Source organism: Amblyomma maculatum, chromosome 10 (genome assembly GCF_055883805.1).
Source record: "Amblyomma maculatum isolate TAMU_Amacu chromosome 10, ASM5588380v1, whole genome shotgun sequence".
In the NCBI taxonomy this organism is placed as follows: Eukaryota; Metazoa; Arthropoda; class Arachnida; order Ixodida; family Ixodidae; genus Amblyomma; species Amblyomma maculatum.
The window spans coordinates 147,236,999-147,260,296 of NC_139353.1; the positions used below are offsets into that span (position 1 = coordinate 147,236,999).

At 49.0% G+C, this 23,298-nt stretch overlaps 1 protein-coding gene across 1 annotated transcript in view; it reads right to left on the minus strand.

Moving 5' to 3' along the window:
* Nucleotides 1–3,096: 3,096 nt before the first annotated feature.
* LOC146177680 (kynureninase-like) overlaps nucleotides 3,097–23,298 on the minus strand; it is a 92,249-nt gene continuing 72,047 nt past the window's right edge. The window contains exons 10-12 of the mRNA XM_084581173.1: nucleotides 9,152–9,237; nucleotides 8,137–8,376; nucleotides 3,097–3,338 (exon numbers count right to left, since the gene is read on the minus strand). Of these exons, the coding sequence (XP_084437299.1) occupies nucleotides 3,189–3,338; nucleotides 8,137–8,376; nucleotides 9,152–9,237 (476 nt within the window). The 3' untranslated portion in view covers nucleotides 3,097–3,188. The remainder of the gene's footprint in view (nucleotides 3,339–8,136; nucleotides 8,377–9,151; nucleotides 9,238–23,298) is intronic.

Consider the following 23,298-nt stretch of genomic DNA (forward strand, 5'->3'; position numbering starts at 1 on the left):
CTCAAGAGCCGTTGGCAGGCAAATTTGGTAGCGGCCGGTAAAGACCGCAGACGTCGGGTAACGCAGGCACTTAACGACACTCTCAAGCGCATCCGTATTGTACAGAGGGGAGTGCCTTTATCCTTTGCATTACGTGATTATCTCTGCCTAAAGAAAGCTCGTTACCACGTGCTACTTAGCTATCACGGGGTGTTAGTCGCGCGCGGCAGCTCGGGAGGCCTATATCAGACCCGGTAGTGCTACGTCACGTACTCGCAGGCACAGCGCAGGAATTCGCTCCCGCCATTGTGCCTTTCGTGAAGCTCCCAAATGGCACAAAAAGCGAAGTAACGTGTGACATCTACGCAATCTTCGCGAGCCACTTTTCGAACTTGTACTCTTCCGGCAGTTGGCTGCACCTTACAGAAGCATATGACGGGCTTCCACACAGCTTTTTTGGAAGCTTGCAGCATGTAGCAGACGAGCTGCATAAAACCCTGTGTGCACCAGTCACAAGCAAAGAGTTGCACGCTACCCTTCAAGCTATGAACGCAGCCTCGGCTCCAGGCCCGGACGGCATTATAACAAGCTTTTATACCACTTTTTTTGCCGCAATCCATGGCGCGCTGCTCATGATCGTGAACAACTTTCTCGTGGATGGACTACCACCAAATTTGTTTCGCGAGAGCCGCATTATACGCAACCAGAAAGCCGGCGGGGATTCCTGGGCCCCCAAGCATAGCGGTCCATAAGCCTCCTAAACGCCGTTTATAAAATCGTTGCGTCGTTACTCACTCGAAGAATACGCACGGCTCTGCCTGATTTAGTTCACCAGGCTCAAACCAGCAACGTGCCTGGCCGTTCCGCCTTTGTGGCATTAACGCTCACACAAGACCTTTTCACGTTTGCAAGCCGGACAGGCTTTACAGGGTGCTTTGTCTTGCTCGATCAGGCGAAAGCATCCGACCGGCTGGAACACCCGTACCTGCTCGATGTCCTCGAGGCCTTCGGATTTCCACCAGGAATTGAAGACAGGCTGCGCTTACTTTATACAGACCTCAATGCTCGTCTGTCCGTGAACGGTTGTCACAGTGCTCCCTTTTCAATCACCCGGGATGCAAGGGTGCCCTCTTTCCCGAACGCTTTTTGTTTTATGCATAGATCCACTCGTGCGGCGTATCATCGACAGCACATCAATATGTGGCGTTCCTCTTCCTGGTCAAGGCCAACTCAAAGTTTCGTCTTACGCCGACGACGTGTCGCTATTCCTGAAGGACGAGGATAGTTACACAGCTTTTTCAAACCTGTTTCGCGAGTACAGCGAGATATCCGGAGGCCTTTTGAACAGGGGAAAAAGCAAGGCGCTGAGGTTTGGCACCTTCACGTCAGCTCTTGCGGGCGAAGCGGAGTGGGTGCAGGGAGTGAAAGCCATTGGAGTACTATTCCTCGTCAGCGCAGAAGTGGCCCGCGATACGTGGACGAACCTCCGCACAAACGCTGAGAAAAGCCTATCTGTAGCGGCGACATTCCGCCTTACACTGGCCGAGCGCAGCTACGTAATAAAGTCCACAGTCCTATCTGCGTGCTTTTTTGTCGCCCGCGTCGCAAGCCCACCCCGCGCGATTGCACGCAGGATAACCACGTCATGTTTCTCTTTCTTTTGTGCAGGCAGGACCGAACTTCTGTCACGCATGTTCGTTCGCCTATCCACGAGCATGGATGGATTCAGTATACCATGCATCCACATCATGCGTAACGTGCTCGCCTTGGGAGGAGTACGCGACCTAGGGCGCTACCGAGACTATCCCGGAGGCAACTCCTCGCATACTTCCTAGGTACACCGCGTAACTTTTTTTTTTCACAACACATGGTTGGCCCTACAGCCGAGCAGCCGCGGCATTTTTCGTTAATGTGCGTCGCACACTGGCGTCGCTGACTTCCAGCCTGTCTAATCTTGATATAGAAAAAACATCGCCCTCCAGGGTGTGTGAAGTGCTAGCAATCGCGCAGCTGTCCCGCGAAAACTCCAGAAAACGAGACGGGCACGTTGGCGCCAGCTGACCTCATCTGCTTTTCCGGCAGATATTAGGGACTTCGGATGGCTACCAGGCTGGCGGGTCTTGACCACAAGAGACTGCATGGCTGCATGGGGTGTGGCGCCCTCCGCCCGATGTCAGCAGTGCGGCCTCTTTAAAACATACCGGCACGCAATGTTCGAGTGTGTAGTGTCGCGCAATTTTTGGATTTTAATGTCACGCATGTTTGTAACCCGCCTGCAAGCGCGGGTTATTGGTATTCACCAATATGCTGTTGTGTGTTGGTATGTTTGTTTTTTGGAGGAAGCGCGGAATGGCGCCCTTACAAGGCCGTTCACAAAGAACGATGTTTCCGTTGTTGCAGCGCCACCTCATGCGCCTCTTTGAGCAGGCGTGTGTGGACGCGGTATCCATGCGCGCAGCTGAATTTGTGTGCAAATGGTCGACCTACTTCATCGTACTGCGGGACGGTCAAGTGTCTACCACATTACTACCATATTGATATGCATAGTGCTGCGCCACTGCGCATTCCTCGCCGTCTCAGACCAGTAAGAATAGCAGTGTTGTTATATATTTTTTTGTACTTTTTTCTACCGTTTCAAATAAACTTCTCTTTACCATATATGAATATGAGGTACATCAATGTCAGGCAAAAAGCTTCAACGTACGTATATAAAAGGCGGCACGCGCCATCGAGTAGGGGTCCGAGGAACCAGATCCTTAATAAGTTCTGACACTACCGCGAAAGTCCTGCTGTGAACGCTGTTCCCATACACTGAAAAGAGTAATTTTTGCGAAGAAATAAGCGACTGCCTCGTAGTTTTGTAATCACAGCCCATATTAGTCCGCGCATTTTCTGAGGACGTAAAACGTGTCAGTTCAGAAGTGCGCGTGCTGTATAGCTAAGAGGCATAATCACAGAATGGTTCTAAATCGTCGCAACTTTGTTTGCTGGTCCAGATATTTACGTTTTCTTACTGAACAGTAATGTATGGCATATTATACACTTTTATTTTCTTGGAACTTCGATTGCACCATGTGTTCGGTTTCATCTAAAACAGCTGCCTCTCACATCTGTCCACATTTTATTTGGTGTAACTAAAAATTTAATGAGAGTCCCATTCAATAGACCACACATTTCGTCGATTGTGGACCAAGCTCTCAGAGTTGCTGCTAGTGGCCATTGCGGCAGATCGCTCCGTTCAAAGACGATAGCTCGGAGAGGCACTCTTTCAGTGCTTGCACGCATCTGTAGACGTCTTCGAACGAGTTGTACGGAGCAACTGGTGCGAAGCGGATGAGGGATTCCACGATGACGTCACACTGAAACAGGAAAAAAAATAATGACCGTATTCTGCACTTGCAAATAAAAAACTGATTGATTGATTTATACGAAGGGAAAAGCGCGGTAACTGTCTCATTTTCTTTCTGTGACACCTGAACCACGCCGTAAGGGAAGGAAGGAAGGTGGGAGTCAAAGTGGAAAGGGAGAAACAGGAGCCGTAGTAGAGAGCTACGGAGTAATTTCGACCACCTGAGGATCTTTAACACGCGCTGACATCCTATATAAATGTTTTCCATCACCACCTGACATCGCACAGCAAACGGACACCTCTTCGTTTCGCCTGCATCATAACGCAGCCGCCGCGGTCGGGTTCGAACCCGGGTACTTCGGCACAGTAGTCGGGAGTCTTACCATTGCACCATCCCGGCGGGGCTATATCCTGTAACTCAATTTCAAACGCTGATGATGCCGGCTGTATTACTACTAATATAAATTGGTTCACAGGAAGGGAAATGGGCAGTATCTGTCACATTTCATTCGGTGGACACCTCAAGCGCGCCGTAAGGGAAGAGAGGAAGGTGGGACTGAAAGTGGACAGAGAGAAAAAAAGAGCCTAAGTGGAGGGCTACGGAGTAATTTCGACCACCTGGGGATCTTTAACGTGCGCTGACATCGCACAGCACACGGACGCCTCTTCGTTTCGCTTCCATGGAAACGAAGAGGCTCCTAGACATCTGGGTCTGCTGTTTTGTGTGTGGTGCGGCGTTAGAGGAAGCGGCAAATAAAGCCGCCGCATGGACGCGTGGATTGAATGCCCGGCGGGGTCAGCTTCGTATATGCATGAGTCGCCTGGTGACGTCACGATCTTTCGTGACGGTACTTTGCGCGCCCCTTGTCGAACACAAGCAGAATTTCATTGAACGCATCACGGCCGGGGTGGCGCAGTGGTTACGGCGCTCGACTACTGTTCCCAAGGACGCGGGATCGAATCCCGGCCACGGCGGCCTCTTTTCGGTGGAGGCGAAAAGCAAGGCGCCCGTGTGCTGTTCGATGTCAGTGCACGTTAAAGAACCCCAGGTGGTCGAAATTTCCGGAGTCCTCCACTACGGCGTCTCTCATAGCCTGAGTCGCTTTGGGACGTTAAACCCCACAAAACCAAAACCAAACCAAAGTTCACCGTCTTGCTACAGGAAAGGAATGGCGCAGTATCTATCACCCGCGGAATCCCGCTATTATCTTCACGGTAGACAAGGGGAAGTATGAAGAGCGTTGCACGATCCGGTGCGTGGCGAAGTTCGTAGAGCGGTGCGCTGGGGATCTAAGGAATGGAGGTTCGATAACTGGTGGATACAAGACTTAATAATTTGAAACTCTCGCTCTCAAAAGCATGACACCACTCCTCCACATGTGGGAAGCGCATGCCAGCCTACTAAAACGTTGGAAGAGACAAAGACACAACAGAAATCTACGCAAGCGTATAGCGCAACTCGAGCGCCATATCGAAGCGTACACTATAGACCTGCAGGAAAAGCCATGGGGCCAAATCTGTGATAATATGAACGGGCAGCTTCGAAACAAAGACTTGGTTCTATTGCGGCGATACTTCGGGCCCTATGTTGTTCAGCGACGTTTAACCGACGTCACTTATGAGGTAGTGCCAGACGAGGTGTCGACATCAAAGCGACGCCAGCAACAAGCAGACGTCGTTCACATTGTGCGTATGAAACCGTACAACTCGGACTGACCTCTTCGAGACGATGCTTCCTGAGAAGGGGGGCAAATGACGCATAGAAGACGACGCAAAAGATGACATCTGAGACGACAAGCGCGAGGCTGGAAAAGAAAGAAGCTTGAACGCAAGACTCGTTCTGGTCGACCATTCAAACGATCTATCGCAAGGCCCTCCTTGGCGTTCTACCGAGACGTGACAATATTAGGTTTGCAGGTTCAATCGAATCAACGCAGTAGTCACACTTTTACCATGCTCAAAACAACAATGCTACAAGTGACACGCATGATCACCCTTATCACCAACAGGCGGCATGACATGCGCGAAGAGGACAAACTAAAACTAGTTAGAAACCTGGTAGTGCGCCGAATTATGTACAGCCTGCCCTACCAGTGCCTCAACACGAGTGAAATACAACAAGCGGACGCCCTGCTACGCAAAGCGTATACGATGGCGCTCCGATTACCGCACAACACGTCTACAGAAAAGCTCATGGCGCTTGGATTGCAAAACACATTCGAAGAACTACGTCAGGCGCAGGTTGAGTCGCAAAAACTCAGGCTGCTGCAGACAACGACTGGAAGAGCGCTCTTACAGAGACTTGGATACTGTGAGCAGATGCGAGAAATAGCGAGGACGGCAACGATCCCCGACGAACTTCGCAAGCCCCTCAAGGTAGCTCCAATCCCGAGAAACATGGACTTTAATCTCCACCAAGGTAGAAGAGAAGCAAGGGCCGATTTTATTAAAAAAAACATACGCTCCTTAAGACACGACCGTGTATGCAGACGCGTCCTCGAGAGCAGGACACAGCAATATTGCAGTGACCCCGGTGGTCGGTTCGTCTCTACGCGAAGTGACCAGTGCCTCTATCCGACACTGCACAGTAGCAGAGGCCGAGGAACTAGCCGTTGCTCTAGCGATGGCGAGGACTATAGAACTGGGCGGTCGCTAACGCTACTCACGGGCTCTCAAACAGCCTGTCGAATTTTGGTCGTCACTCGCTCTGTATACTCCTCGAAGTGAGCGACAGAATTAAAAACCACGAAGAAAACAAGAACAGACACAAAATTATGCGGGTACCGGCGCACATGGGGGTGGTAGGGAGCCAAGAGGCCGACAGGATAGCTCGAGCATAAACTACATTCCGAGCATCCGACGAGTCCGCGTAACATCTGCAAGCACCAAAGGCATACTCGGCCATACTAGAACACTATAGAGGAAGAAGAATGCCATATCCCCCACCGCACAGTTCTCTTACCAGAGAGACATATGGAGACAATTACAGACGGGTTCATACCCAAACGTACACATACAAAACAAATTGCACCCTACCATATATGCGGACAGATGTCCGTGGTGTGATGAAAAACCAACACTATATCACATCACATGGGCCTGTCAAAACATAGATGTGGTGGTGGTGGTAGTGGTTATTTATTGTATATACAAAAGGAAAGAAAAGATGTTTGCCAGCCCCGGTATCTGCTGTCTGATATCTGAAGCACCTGAACTGGGGCGGCGGAGATAAAGGGAAAGCGAGGAAAAGGTAGAGGAAATCAAAGAGGTGAGCAATAGGGAGAAAGAAAAGGGTAGGTCAAAATAAAAGAAAGATATACACTATGGTACAGTATACAGTAGTTTGTTTGAGGCCCACCCGCAAATGTCTTAGGTCACTGAGCACTCGGCACATCGGGCGGGCCTCCCAAAATTTGAAACCTGAGTGCGGAGCATTGGGAGACTCTGCTGTCCAGCGACCGCTGCGAAGACCACCAAGGTTTGGTACAGCGAGCCCAACGGGCGGCAGTAGCCAGCGGAGCCCTGGACTGAGGGCAACCGACCATTGTGCAGAAGTGGACGAGAGAAGACGCTTGTGGATTCAACAAGCAGACATCTCTGAAGACGTGCCAAAAACCGCCAAGTAATATAGGGCTAAAGTTTTTCCTTCCTTCCTTCCAGGGATTTCCATATTTGTGAATTTTGTGAAGATCCGTGCAAGGATTGCTGGTAGTCCCCAGATAGTTCTGGACAAGAGAAGATACGAGAGAAGGCCGGATGACGACATGTGGATGCGTTCTCGATCTAGCAATATGCCTCGATAACACTGTGGGAGCGGCAAGTCAAAGTTTGGAAGCCGTAGTTAAAGGTTAGGGATCGAGCCCACTTTCCTTTGCCGAGTGTATATAACAGACTTCTAATGAAGCGAAAAGCTTCCTTCATCGCTCGTAAAAAGGACTTGAATTATTGGATTCATTTGGGCCACACTAAAAAGCTATTCCATATCAGTAGGCTTAAGAGATAGCACGAGCGTGCGTCCTAAGAGATCGTGCAGGCATCATTTTCGTCGTAATCAGAGATTGACTCGGAAGAACTGCCAACCCTTGGCACGGATCACAGTAAAGTAATTCCAGTATGGAAGTTACAGACAACGGACTGTCACTCGATGCTACCGAAAGGCTGCCTTGCAACGCCTGAATTGATTCTACTAACACCTGGCTATGCTTCTGCTGATGCCAACTTCCAGGGGCTGCTAACGGAACTCCACCGGCATCTACCTGTGCTTCTCTAAGCTCCTACCACCACCTGGCTCTCTTTCGAAGCTTTTGTCGATGCAACGGCAGCGCCGCGTCTCAGTACCTACGTCCGCCCTCCCGCTTCACGTGGGACACTAATGATCTAGTGAACTCTGCTTTATTCTGTACTGTTGTGTGCTTGTTGAGTGTGTTTTTTTGCGTCGAGTTTTATTTCTTATTGGCTCTTTATATTTACCTTGTGTTCTCTGATATATCAGTTATCTCGTTCAAACCCGCGTGCTCTAGCGTTCCCCTTCTGCAGTTGGGAACGCGTTTCAAATTCGCCACACCCAGACACCTATTCTCATTTCTTTCTCCCGACTTCACCCCATTTTCACCTACCGAAGACTCCTACACTGATGATGTCCTTGATGTAAAGAGAGTCTGAGAAGCGGGCAAGATATAAAAAGAAAAATTGCTATCATTACTGAGGACACCCATTCCGGCGCTTCAGCGATGCAAAAGGCGGTACCCCGGAAATCAGTACAGAAGGGCACACTTTGGCACCATTTTTACCTGTCCAAGAAAACTTACCGAGACGCCCCGACGAAGCAGCTGTTGAACTACGGAAGCGGAATCGTAGGCAGCAGCTAGGCGAATGCTGAGCTGACTCCCCCGCCTATCTGCGTCGGGGGGCGTGATAATGTGGATTGGACGCGTGCTGTCCTCGAGGTCGTGGCTCGCGCCAAGCTCATCGATCAGCAGGAGCTCTAGGAAGCCGGTGAGGAGAAATTGCTTGCGCAATCGCTTCGTCTCTCCCATATCAGAGAATATCTGGAAAAGGGAAGGTACGCAGGAATCACATGGAATATTTATAACCAGAGTGATTGGACGGTAGCTGCATTTCAGGTCAAATGTTCAGGGGAATCTCCCGAGGCGGAGTACAGTTATTGTAAAGGAGCGATTACTCATGAGCATCACCAACAGCAGCCGTATTGTGACTGAGCTTACCCTCCCTGTCACCCACCTTTTCTTTTCAGCCGTATTATTGTCTTGGATTGATAATATTAAGTACTACCTCTATATGTTTTCCCGGTAAAGACATAATGGAAATAAATCTACAATGATGTTGGGCGAAAGTAGTTTGCTGGCGCAACGTTCTCAAGACATAATGCAAAATGATCTAGAATGAATATGCGGTAATGAAACGTCAACTGCAAACGCAACATTCGTGTGCATTTTATTGGCGTGAGCTGCTTCATCTGTATTGCTTATTTACTAGATATCGACAGTCAACTTAAACCGCCCCGCTGGTGTGCGTGTGACATGAGGGTGATGCTACTCTTCATTTGGCGCAGCGTGCTTTTCGGCGCACTTTTGTAGAAGACATGGCGCATAATTAAAGCAGTTCATTTACTGAAAGTTAGCGCTTAGTGATAATTTTTGACACGATATATTGCGTGTACACTATATGGTGTACATGAAGACCCTTCCAAAACATATAACGGATGACTTGCTAGCACCAATGCATTCGTCGATTTGTCTTACCTCGGTCGTTAATTATTTACCACAGCCCAGAGCTTATTCCTAATCACCCTCTGGGGATTACCTGCAGGCTTGTCATGATTGGCGCTATGAGGAGACAGTGGCCAACGGAGATCTTGAACATGTCCGCTGAATGGCTGGGATCGTAATCTGTAAAATTCGTATATTAACGCTGCGTAGCATACACACTGCTGAAGTCAGCTCTCTGAATGAGTAACACTAAGAGATTAGCTTACACGCCACGAGCCAACACAAAATTGCGCCAAAGGAAACCTACTGCATGCGCATTCAAGCAATGTGACCGGTTAATGAATGCGGGGTTCTATTGCGGAACACCAAATTATGGTAGGCTCCAAGGTCGGCCTGGCACCGGCAGAGTTTTCTGAGCATAACAGTTGGGAAACTCCGGAATAACATGTGACGGATTTTATTACGCTCGCTTCGTGTTCTTATTAGCCGTGGTGCCATCCAGATGTAGCCAATAAAATATTTATTCCATTGCCGTCATTGCCGTCTGAAAAATTTTTTCTTTGTTTTCCTCTTAATTATCTTCGCAGCCGATACATCTAACAGTTTTTGGTACTAAATATTTTCAATTAATTTTTTTAAGTGGCTGTGTCCTTATCACCAATCTGGAAGTTCCCAATTTAGATCAGTTCACCTTTACGAGCGCAGGGGCCGTCATTATGTGTAAACACCCAGATTTGGAGCTATTAGGACCTCCGTTTCTCGATACACGGGACCTAAGGCAGTTTCATGGCTTGTTATATTAGCTCTGGTAGCAGTAGCCACATATCGATGGCACCCATATTCTGGAAAAGCATACAATGTGGCACAAATGCATAGTTCTCAAACACTCATACTTCTTTGTTTTGGCGTATACGGCTTTGCGATGGATACATATATATCAGGGTGCCGAACCGGAATCGATGCCGAACCGGAAGCCAATTCCGAATTTTCGTCCGGAACTAGGGGCGAAACCGAACCCGATTTTGTTCCACCATCTTGGAAGTGAACCAGAGCCGGAATAAATCAGAGGAACTATTCCGAAACGGTTCGCGCTACAGTTCCGACCTACTTTTGCTCGCGATTTACCTTCATTATTTTTATTTTAACGTTGATTTTCAGGCGCTCTCTTCGCTTATTTCCACACCACAAACATCAAAACAATGTTGGAAAATCGTGCCTTGCAAAAAATACTACAAGAACAAAGGAATATGTACTGCCAATACTAGTCTCTGGCGTCAATGTTTTTCGTTTCATCCCAAAATACGGGTGGACGCTGCACTGCTCAATGGGCCCGCTCATGAAATAAGTTACATTCGAGATCCTTCCTTGGCAGTGAAATCAGATCAGATAACTCGTAGTTTGGCTATATATTTAGATAAATAAATATATAGCCATGTACAACTCAATACGAAATGAAGAATCTGTTAAAGAAATGCTAAGCAAGTCATGGCATTTTTCCATCATTTGTCGAGGTCCCAATGAGTGACAGGCACGTGCATAACAGCCGTATGCGATGATATGCCGGCAGATGCAGTTTAGTTGACCGAGAATTCAGAATTATAAGCCGACGCTGACGGTGAAGTGGCCGCCTTGGACAGCAATTTAGCGGTCTGTTCTTGAGTTGTATCTGCATTTAGATCAAAGATGAATAATAATAATAATAATAATAATAATAATAATAATAATAATAATAATAATAATAATAATAATAATAATAATAATAATAATAATAATTATTGGTTCACAGGAAAGGAGAGGCGCAGTATCTGTCACACTTGCTCTGTGGACACCTGAACCACGCCTTAAGGGAAGGGATGAAGGTGGGAGTGAAAGTGGAAAGAGATAAAGGGGAGCAGTAGTGGAGGGCCACGGAGTAATTTCGACCACCTGGAGATCTTTAACGTGCGCGGACATCGCACAGCACACGGACGCCACTTCGTTTCGCCTCCATCGAAACGCAGCCGCCGTGGTCGGGTTCGAACCCGGGAACTCCGAACAGTAGTCGGGCGTCTTACCACTGCACCACCCCGGCGGATAAATCGATTTCCCATTTTTCTTATTTTTGTCCCTACTGACTTGTGGTACTTCCCTAGGCAAGCTAAACTATGCCAGGAATGTAGCTCCGATATTCAAATAAGTATGCCGGGTTGAGCAAGGAACTGAGTGGAGTGACTGGTAGGAATAATAATTCACAAGCTGTTTTGGTGTGTTATAGTTTCGGCCTGTAAAACTACTATGTCGAAAAAAAGAATGCGTTTCATCGCTTCATCCACCATCACTGATCGGGATTCCTAAGACCGCCTAAAAAGTGGCACTGAAATCTGGAAGTACACTATTGAGAGGAAACGTAACTAATGAGTAGCCTGGTCTTCGGTTTGCGAGGTGACGAGGGAGATTGAGGAAAAACACCTTGAAAAGCAGGGATGAGGTCGAACGCACCGAAGAAACCTGCAACTAGGCTCTAAGGGAAAAAAGAGGAAGAGGGAATGTCTGTTACTGGGCAGCCGGTGAACTGCAGCGTGAGGACCTGGATACCGCAATACATTGATCAGTGAGGAGTGGGGTACGGCAAAAACAAGCATTTGGCGACCACATCGAATCGGCTTTGTAGTACCGCCGGTGGCGACCAAGTATCGCTACAGGAGGCAGTAGAATCGGCTGCTAAGGGCTTACAAGCTGAGCGGGAAGGGTTTCCTATGAAAAGAGAAGACCGCTTGTAAATAATCGGAGGCAGCTGCAGTTCTCTCAAAGTTCAAGAAGCACAGAGCCTGTTCTACGGATTTAAAATGGTGCCCGGAACAAGCAAAAACTGGAGTGCTTTGAAATTTTTGGAGGAGAAGTTGCGGAGCCCGGAAATGTATTCACTAGTTACAGTAGTCTTTCTTGTGCCATCTATGCAAGTTAGCGTTGAGAAAGCATTTTCTGGAGACAGGATGATTTCAACACCCCTCGACAAATGTATTCTTCCTTCGTTTTTCTATGCCGCAAACGAAAAAGTTGGCAGAATTTATTGAGCACATAAAACTATATTTGCGAGCAGCCATGATATCATGCCATGCTTGTAAATTGTACGACTAAATATGCCATTCAAGATGCTAAACGTGGTTCTAGAAGAAGGTATATTGCCCAACTTTGCAGACAGCCATGACGCGCAGTTAGGGATAAGGGTAGATGGAGAATACCTTAGTAATCTGCGATTTGCTGATGACATTGCCTTGCTAAGCAACTCGGAGGATGAACTGCAAATAATTATTGATGACCTAGACAGAAAAAGTAGAAAGGTAGGCTTGAAAATCAATATGCAGAAGACTAAGGTAATGTTCAACAGCCTCGGGAAGGAACAGGAGTTTACATTAGGTAGCGAAATACTGGAAGTAGTAGGCGAATATGTCTACTTAGGACAGGTAGTAACCGCAGATCCGGACCACGAAAAGGAAATAACAAGAAGAATAAGATTGGGATGGAGCGCATTTGGCAAGCACTCGCAGATTATGACTAGCAGCTTACCGGTATCGCTCAAGAGGAAAGTATACAACAGTTGCATCTTGCCTGTACTCACCTATGGGGCTGAAACGTAGAGGCTAACCAAGAGAGTTCTACTTAAGTTGAGGACAACCCAGAGGGCTATGGAACGAAAAATGGTAGGGGTAACATTAAGAGATAGAAAGCGTGCAGAGTGGGTCAGAGAAATAACTCAAGTTACCGACATTCTAGTGGAAATTAAGAAGAAATGGACATGGGCAGGACATGTAGTGCGAAGAGAGGATAACCGATGGTCGCTGTGGGTAACAAACTGGATTTCAAGGGAAGGAAAGCGTAGCAGGGGCGGCAGAAAGTTAGATGGGCGGATGAGATTGAGAAGTTCGCAGGGGTCAAGTGGATGCAGCTAGCACAGAACCGGGTTAAGTGGAGAAATATGGGAGAGGCCTTCGCCCTGCAGTGGGTATAATCAGGCTGATGATGATGATGATGACGCGCAGGTATAACATCGCGTTGCGGCCAAAGGATTGAGACAGTTATATAATCCGGTTCTCCGGCAAATACGATAATGAATCCAACCGCAATACGTGGCGGTGGGGATTATGTCAGCACCTATCGCGACAGAACATACCTATGCATTTTCGTTTCATCTCCCCAGAAACGTGTAATGAAAAGGCGTCCGCGTGCTCTGCGATGGATAGTCGTCATCATCAGCGGGGCTATACCCACTGCTGGGTGGAAGCTTCTCCCATTTTCCTACAATTAACCCTGTCCTGTGATAGCTGCATGCACTTGAGCATTGCAAATTTCTTAATATTCGTCTTATATTTGTCGTCTTAGTCGTCTTAATATTCATCGACTTAGTCACAGGGCCAGACGTGACTAAGACGATGGGACGAAGCTGTACCAGCAGGCAAAGGTTCGCGCACATCATGCGAGCCAACTTCAGTGTCGTCTTCTTCCAGGCGCAGCAAGAACATGGAGACACCAGGTGGCATTAATCCCCCTCTTAAAAAAAGAAATAAGGGTTGGTTGGTTGGTTTGTGGGGTTTAACGTCCCAAAGCGACTCAGGCTATGAGAGACGCCGTAGTGGAGGACTCCGGAAATTTCGACCACCTGGGGTTCTTTAACGTGCACTGACATCGCACAGCACACGGGCGCCTTGCTTTTCGCCTCCATCGAAAAGCGGCCGCCGAGGCCGGGATTCGATCCCGCATCCTTGGGAACAGTAGTCGAGCACCGTAACCACTGCGCCACCCCGGCGGGGCAAAAGAAATTTGTCGCGTAGGACACCTTACCCCGCCTCCGTTATCTATTCTGTCCATGTGCTGATCTTTGTTTTCGCTTACATTGGCCATCGCTCGCACTCCGTCTCCCAAAAGAAATAAGGGAGACGGAGTGCGAGCGATGGCCAATGTAAGCGAAAACAAAGATCAGCACATGGACAGAATAGATAACGGAGGCGGGGTAAGGTGTCTTACGCGACAACAAAACAAGCGCATAGCTCACTACCGCGATAAATAGGGCTTCATGCGGACAACGTGCACGACCTCGGGCTGCCGACGCGAGGGCTGTACAGTACCCGCTGGAAGAACTTCGTATGTCACTTCCGTGACTCGGCGCAGAACTTCGTAAGGTCCGAAGTAACGGGAAATTAGTTTATCACACAAGCCGGGCCGACGCACCGGGGTCCACGCCCAAACTTTCTCTCCAGGATAGCATGCGATGTGTCGATGACGGAGGTTGTAGCGGCGTGCATCCGTGCCCCGCTGTTGCTGAATGTCAATGCGGGCAAGTTGACGTGCTTCCTCAGCGCGCTGAGCAAACTGCTCGGCGTCTGGCGTGAGTGGATGATCATCTGTGCAGCTCGGAAGCATGGCATCCAACATCGTCTGAATGTCACGTCCGTAGACTAGGCGAAATGGTGTAAAACGCGTAGTCCCTTGGGTGGCCGTGCTGTAGGCATATGTGATGTAGGGGAGAATTTCATCCCAGTTTTGGTGCTGCGATTCTATGTACATTGCGATCATGTCGGCGATGGATTTGTTGAGTCTCTCTGTGAGGCCATTCGTCTGCGGGTGATATGCAGTAGTATTTCGGTGGCTGGTATGACTAAGTTCGAGTACGTCGTGCATGAGCTGTGCCGTAAACGCGGTGACTTGATCGGTTACGACTAGGGACGGTGCGCCATGACGTAACACGATTTGCTGCATAAAGAATTGATCGGTCTCAATTGATGTGCCCCGCTGCACTGCCTTGGTTTCCGCATAAGGTATGAGATAGTCGGTCGCGACTATAATCCATTTGTTACCCATCGATGACAGCGAAAATGGACCCAGTAGGTCGATGCCGACTGGGTCAAACGGCGTCCGAGGTGGAATATTAGGTTGGAGCAAACCCGCGGGCTTGAGAGGAGGCACCTTTCGACGTTGACACTCGCGGCAGCCTCTGACCTAGCGATTGACGGCGTCAGAAATTTTAGGCCAATAATAGGCTTGACGAACTCGAGCGAGTCTTCGTGCAAAGCCCAAGTGGCCGGAGATGGACTCATCGTGGCAAACAAAAAGGATACCGACGCGAAGGTCGGCCAGCATGACAAGGAGGTGCGCTCGATCATCAGTGCTGGAGTTTCTCTTGAATAAAACGCCATTCTGAAGACAGAATGCAGACAGGTGCCTTCCAAACTGGCGGGGGACGTCAGCAGCGCGACCCTCCAGATGGTCAATGACAGGACGAAGGTCTAGGTCAGCTCGCTGTCGGGTCGTTATGTTTGAGGCATTCACTAGTCCAAGAAAACCTCTGTCATCCGTGACGTTATCGACAAATCCGAGGGGTGCCTGCGAGAGCGCGTCAGCATCTTGGTGCTTCTGACCAGATTTGTGCACAACGGCGGAAACAAATTCTTGGAGGCGAAGGCTCCACAAAGGAGCCCCGATGGGTCGCGGAGATTGGCCAGCCAGCACAAGGAATGGTGGTTAGTAACGACTTAACACGCGCGGCCATAGAGCTAAGGCCTAAATTTCATAGTTGTCCACACAACCGCGAGGCATTCCTTTTCCTTAGTGGAATAATTTGTTTCAGCGTGGGAGAGCGTGCGGCTGGCATATGCAACGATACTTTCCACGCCAGCTTGGTGTTGAACGAGTACAGCGCCAAGGCCAATGTTGCTGGCGTCGGTGCGGACTTCGGTGGCAGCGTCTTCACCTAAGTGCGCAAGAACAGGGGTAGTTTGCAGTCCTCTGCGTAGCTCCGCAAAGGCCTCCTGTTGCCCGGCGGCCGACACGAACTGTGTATCATCCCGCGTGAGGCGGGTCAGGGGTGCGGCTTGGAAAAGTCGGCGATGAAGCGGCGGTAGTACGCACACAAACCCAGGAAACGTTTTAAACTCCTCTTCGCGGCAGGAACGGGAAATTTGCCGACAGTGGCAGTTTTGTCGGGGTCTGGCCTAAAGCCTGCGGCACTCACAAGATGACCGAGAAACTTCAACTCTTTGTAGCCAAAGTGGCACTTCTCGGGCTTGAGCGTCAAGTCAGCTGACCGGAGGGCATCGAATACTGCACGAAGGCGTTCCAGGAGATCTCCAAATGTTTCAGAGAACACGAAAACGTCGACGAGATAAACAAAACAGATTTGTCATTTGAGGCCGGCGAGAACGGTGTCCATCATGCGTTGAAAAGTAGCCGGCGCTGGGGTGACAAAAGTTGTTTTTTCGCGGTCCCGCTCATCGACCGCAATCTGCCAGTACCCGCTCTTCAAGTCAATGGTGAAGTACTGAGCGCGACGAAGCTTGTCGAGCGAATCGTCGATGCGAGGCAGCGGGTAGACGTCTTTTTAAGTGATGTTGTTCAACTTTCGATAATCAAGACAGAAGCGAAGGGTGCCATCCTTTTTCTTCACCAGCACGACAGGGGACGACCACGGACTGTTGCAGGGTTGGATGACACCATCACGAAGCATCTCCTGCACCTGTGTCTGAATTGCTTCACTTTCCGTCGTTGAGATACGGTACGGCTGCTGGCGTATAGGGCGGGCATCGTCCGGAGTAATTATACGGTGCTTCACAAGAGGCGTTTGCAGAACTTTCGATGACGTCGCGAAACAAGCACTGTATTCTAGAAGGAGAGAACGCAGGTCACGCTGGTGTGTTTCCGAGAGATCTGTACTAATATCGAGATGATCAAGTGATGGGCGCACATTTTCAACTTCTCCGAACGTAAAACATTCAGAAACGTCCGCTAAGGCGTCGGCGAATGCGATTAAGGTAGCGCGGAAAAGATGGCGGGGTTCGTTCGTGAAGTTAGTCATCAGGAGCTCAGATCGGCCGTTACGGAGATGGATGAGACTTCGCGCCAAGGTGATGCCATGGGTGGGCAAACGGGACTGGTTGCCCTCAGCGACCGCCGTTCCGTCACGTAGTTCATCGTTGTTAAGAGTCACAGAAACACTGGAACGTGGCGGAATAGAAACGCTCTCGGCAGAAATTCGAAAATAGGTGCGGCTTTGGCGGTCTGCGGTGTCAGTATCATCAGATTTCACGGTCGAAAAGGTCACGGTACGCTTCCGGAGATCGATAATAGCCCCATATTTCGGGAGAAAATCGGCACCAAGGATACCGTCGCGGGAGCAGTCAAGTATCACAAGGCAGCTGACAACAAACGTGGAGTTGCGAATTTGGACTCTCGCCGTGCACTGACCGCTCGGAATTACGACATGCCCGCCAGCGGTTCGAATCTGCGTGCCAAACCATAGCGTCATTACTTTTTTTAGAAGCGCCGCTAGCTTCCCGCTCAAAATCGAAAACTCAGCACCAGTGTCTACCAATGCGCTAACCTTATAGCCGTCGAGGACTACGGGTAGATCCAGCGAGAGTCTATCTTCACGCGTACGAACTGTCGCCGGGGCCGTGAAGCCGCGGTCGCTCAGAGGTCGCATTGTCGGGGGGTCTTCGTCGCGTCGATTTGAAGCGGCCTCGCCCCCGGAGGTCGCTGTCTTTAGTTTTCCCGACGCGCACCAGTCAACCGTCGCTGCACCATCCAGGAGGAGCTGGGCTGCGAGGATGGTCGGCGTGGAGACGGAGATCGTGACTGTCGTCGAAAATTTGGCGGGATGCGCTGCTGGGCTACGTAGTCCTCAAAATCTTGGGGTCGTACGCCTAAAGAAGGGCGACCATGTCGATGGGGAAACCTTTCAGTCCCAGTTGTCGATATGGGCACTGTCGATACAGGTGACCAGGGTCTCCGCAGTGGAAGTACAGGCGCTACCGATGGGGCACGCCACAGGGGTGCCTTTCGCTGGGGTGGTCGGTGGTAGTCGATGTACGGCTCAGGGTGGGCTGAATACAGTGAGCCTTGGTCGGGTGGCAGTAATTGTGTGGAATGAGTCGGGGGACAACGCAAGATGTCCGCATACGTTGGCCGACAGGACTTGGTGGAAAAGGATGGCGGGTTAGCAGATGGTACCGAAGGTCGAAATGCTTGCTGGAGCTCTTCTCGGACAATACTAGTGGCAGAGCCGACCGTCTGCTGGGGAGCACCGAAAAGCGTCTGGAGCTCTTCACGCAAAATGGAACGGATGATGTCGCGAAGAAGATCCGAACTAGCCCCGAAGGCCGAATGCAGCTCCGTGAGCGACACGGCGAGTGCCGGCCTGTCGTAGGTCGTAGACCGCTGCTGGAGCATCCTTTCCATCGTGATTTCCTCCGAAAGAAACTCGGCAACTGTGCTCGGCGGATTGCGCACGAGCCTAGCGAACAGTTGTTCCTTAACGCCATGCATGAGATGGCGCACCTGTTTCTCTTCGGGCATGGCCGGGTCAGATTGTCAAAACCGCCTGGTCATGTCCTCCACGTACATGGTTATTGTCTCGTTCTGCGTCTGTATGCGAGAGCGTAAAGCCCTTTCCGCTCGTTCTCGGCGATCCGGGCTGGTGTAGGTGTCCAGGATGCAGCTGCAGAACTCGCGCCACGATGTTAGGGCGCCTTTGCGATTCTCCTACCAAGTACGAGCGCCATCTTCCAGGCTAAAGAAGACGTTCCTGAGCTTCGCGGCGTCTTCTCACTGATTAAATGCGGCGACCCGTTCAAACTGGGCGAGCCAGTCTTCGACGTCTTCCGTCTGACAGCCGTGGAAAGCCTTAGGCAGTCGCGGATTTTGTAGAGTGTAATACGTTAGAGCTTGCATGACAGGTCCAGGGGTGGCTGCGGTGGTGAATTCCAACGGCCCGTGCTCAGATGGTAGGCCTAGGTTCCTCCGGCTAGCGCGGTGAACAGGAATCTCGATTCACACAGGACCTGAATCCTGGGCGTGTGGAAGATTGCGGGACATATACTGGGATCGATACCCTGCACCGATGCCAAAATATGTCACGGACAACAGGGCTAGACGTGACTAAGACGACGGGACGAAACTGTACACCCGCCCACTTTTTAACCTGAATGCACGAGCGTCGACCGTTGAGTCGATAAGCGCCGTATGACGGAGCACAGCGGCGAAATGAGCGAGAATACGCGCATGCGCGCAATGAGCACTTCGGTGCAGCTGTCCTTTGCGAGGTTGTTCTGGGAACGGGACCTCACCCCTGCTCCTTTTGAGCACCGTTATCGTCATCATCATCTTTTTTTTGAACGCTTCCAAGAAGTTAAATAAGCGGTCAGGAGGTAGCGCTGGATGGAATGCGATATACGCCCGCTGATAAACTACATGCGTATCAGCATTTTGTTTCTTTTTGCTATGGATCACGTAGAACCTTCCCGTGGCAAATTCTTATCAATTCATTTCGCTTACTTCGCTTATCAATTCACACCTTCCTCTCATACAGGAAAGCAAGCGGTACCACGTGGCCTTTTCTAATCTTTTCCCAGCGGCATGTAGAAAGCAGAAAGAAATGCGATAACGCACAAAAAAGCAGGTGGGGTTGGATCCGGTTCCCCCGTAACAGCCTGGCAGAGGACAGCTGCACCGGAGTGCTCATTGCGCGCACGCGCGTATTCTCGCACATTTCGCCGCTGTGTTCCGCCGTACGGCGCCCATCGCCTCGGCGGTCAACGCTCGTGCGTTCAGGTTAAAAAAGTGGGAGGGTGTACCAGCAGACAAAGTTCCGCGCACAGCACGCGAGCCAACTTCAGTGTCCTCTTCTTCCAGGCGTAGCAAGAACATGGGGACACCAGGTGGCAATATTATTCACCCGCCTAATTTTCTGCCGCCCCCTGTTACGTTTACCTTCCTCGGAAATCATTGGTTACTCCTAGAGACCATCGGTTAACCCCACTTCGAACTGCATGACCTGTCCATGTCCAGTTTTGCTTCTAAATTTCGACTAGGATGTCAGTAACTTGAGTTATTTCTCTGACCCATTCTGCACGCTTCCACTCTCTTAACGTTACACCTATTTTTCTTCCATAGCTGCCTGAATTATCCTCAACTTATTTAGAACACTTTTCGTTAACCTTCATGTTTCAGCACCATAGGGCAGTACCGGAAGGATGCAAATGTTATACACTTTCGCTGTCAGTGATATCGATAAGCTGCTAGTCATAATGTTTCAGTACCTTCCAAATACACACATCCCAATCTTATTCTCCTAGATATTTCCATTTCTTGGTCTGGAGTCAATCTCCCACCTGCCATAAGGGCCAACATAATACTTTTTCTCCCCCGTAACATGCATCCAACTCATCATCAAGATCGCAGAGATGCTCGAGCCGCGTCGCTTTAGCAGCGATATGCTGGCCTACTGGACGTACTTTACACAGACGCGGCAGACCATCCTACTCAGACTGCTGTAGCAGCAGTCAATTGACACAGATGAGAACACGACTCTTCATGCCTCCTGCTCCGTACGCGCTTCACCTATTACTACAGTGGAGGAAGTAGCAATTGCTCTCGTGCTCTCCACTTCTAAAGCTAAAGTAGTCATAAGTTATTCACAGGGCGCCGTTCTTAATTTTACTGATGGCCTTATTTCAGTCGAAGTGTTTCATATTAAATCCTCCTAACCACCTAACTCTCCTGCTATGGGCTCCGGCCCACATGGGTCTCAAGGGTAATGAGGGGCACATGAGCTAGCTCGATAGCTCACTTTCCGAGCAGCTTATCATCCCGCCCCCAATATGCCCATCTTGGTCAGGAAGGACCCCATAATCACTTCACGCGACCTACTCAAACACTAATGTCTTTCTCTCCACCTTTATCCACGTCCGCACCAAGATCTTACAAAGACAGAAGCCATCATGTGGCGCCAACACCAGAAGAACACTTGTCCCAGTCCCAAAAGGTTCCATAATATATTTCCTAAACGGTATTTTCCTAAACACTGCAGTATCCTAGTAGACCTCCTTAATATTCTCTGGACTTGTCCAAAACACATGTCAACACCCATACAACATACCTGGGAGGCTCGTCTACACAGCTCTACCCTGGACGACCAACGAGCGCTCATCAGTCTCTCTCTATAGGCTGCCAGATTCCTAGGAGTCTTAGCCGACCAGTAGATCTGGGCGTTCGGCACCTTGACTGTTTTAATAAATGTTTACCAACCAATCGTGGTCCAGATCTGCGGTCACTACCTGCCCTAACTAGACATATTCGCATACTACTTTTCACGCTTGGTTACCTGTTTTAAACTACCCTTCTTTTCCCAGGCTGTTCAGCCTTACCATAGTCTTCCTTAGGTCTATCTTTCAGCTTCGTTTGTCTAGATCTTCTATCATTACTGGCTGATGGTCCCCTGAGTTACTTATCAAGGCAATGTCATCAGCGAATCGCAGATTACTTGAGATATTCTCCTTCGACCCTGATGCCTAACTGTCCCCATTTCGTGCCTTTAAATACTCTCCAAGCAAGCTGTAAATAGCACTGGGAAGATCGTGTCTCCTTGCCTAATGCCTTCCTAATTGGAATTTTTCATTTTATTCATACAGAACTATGGTTGCTGTGTAGCCACGCTGATCTCACAGTGATTTCATGACCGTTGATGCTTTGACCAAGTCTAATTCTTTCTCGTAGCCAATTTATGATATGTATAGGGGCTGGTTATATTCCGAGCACTTTGTATCACCTGGTTTATTGTGTGGATATGATCTATGATGAAGTACCCTTTCCGAAATCTTGCTTAATCTTTTAGTTGATTAAAGTCTAAGGTTATATTTATCCTATTAGCGATTACCTTGGTAAATACCTTATACGTAGCTGATAGTAAGCTTATTGGTCTGTAATACTTCAAGTCCTAAGCATCCTGTTTCCTAAGAATTAAGCTAATGTTAGCGTTCGTCCAATATTGCGGTACTTTCGATGTCATCAGACTTTGCGTACACAAGGTGGCCAGTTTTTCTTCCACGATATCCCGCCTCTCCTTCAACAAATCTACAGTTACCTGAACCTCCTCAGCTCCTTTCCCCCTTTTCATAGCTTCTAAGGCTTTCTTAACCTCGTCCTTTGTTACTAGCGGAAAGTCTTATTGCTCTTCATTACAGCCAATTTAATTCACGGCCTGACTGCTATGGCTACTGTAGTTGTCTATACAGAACTCCTCGGCTACCTTGAATATATTCTCCATGTGAGTAATCACATTGCCCCATTTTGTCCAAAAGTGAATCCATCTGACTTTTTGCCTATGCCTAATTTCCTGCTTGCTGCCCTCAGTCTTTGATCGTTCTTTAGAACATGCTCAGTTTTCCTCATTGTACACTTCCTTATGTAAGCTACCTTGCGCCTATAGATTACCTTTGATATCTCTGCCAGTTCTACCCGGTCTGTAGGGTTGGAGACTTTCATAATTTGGCATTCCTTAATCAAATCGTTCGTCTCCGTAGACAGTTTCCCGGTATCCTTTCTAACAATTCTACCGTCTACTTCTACCGAGAACTCTGTAATAATTGTCAGAGAAAGAACGCTAGCAGACGACGAAAAAGGAAGAGGACCCACACATGCGCTCTTCCTTGCCCGTCGTCAGCTAGCGTTCTTTCTCTGACAATGGAAAACCAACTCGCCCAGCATCATACCTTGTTCAGTATTAATATTTCTGAAATTATTGTTCATTACTTCTAGGATAAGGTCAGCTTCCTCGGTTAGCACTGAGTATCTATTCTGCAGCGAGAGCCGGAATTGTACTTTTCCCCTTACTGCTAAATCGTTTACGGACTTCTGCCTTACTAATCTATTCCGCTCTCTCTTCTAATCTAGAATAATTCAAGACTATACCATTCTGTGGTCACAGCAACGCATATTACCTATTACCACTACCTTCTGCATAATGCCGGAATTAAAACACAGTACTAAATCAATTTCATTTTAGTATCCCCCTTGGGGCTTTTTCATGTCCACTTCCGGTTCTTCCGTAAGTTATTGCGTTCAGCAAACTCAACTATTAACTCCCCCTGCTCCTTTCAATTCGGAAAGCAAACTAGCGCACTTCAAAACACAGACACAGGAAGGGAACGACAACACAGCGCTTCCCTTCCTGTGTCTGTGTTTTGAAGTGCGCTAGTTTGCTTTCCAAGATGATTTACCAACTAGCCCGTTCTTCCAACCTTTCCTTTCAATTCAATGCCATGGTTGCCCACTGCTTGCTTTCTATGTACCTTGAATTTCAAGTCGTCCATCAGTACAGTATAATGTGTTTTTGCTTTCCCCATTGACGATTTTACATCTTCATTGTACCTTTCTACTGCCTGGTTATCTGAATGTATGTGGTTGCGTATTCTTGTACAACCTTCAGCTTATACC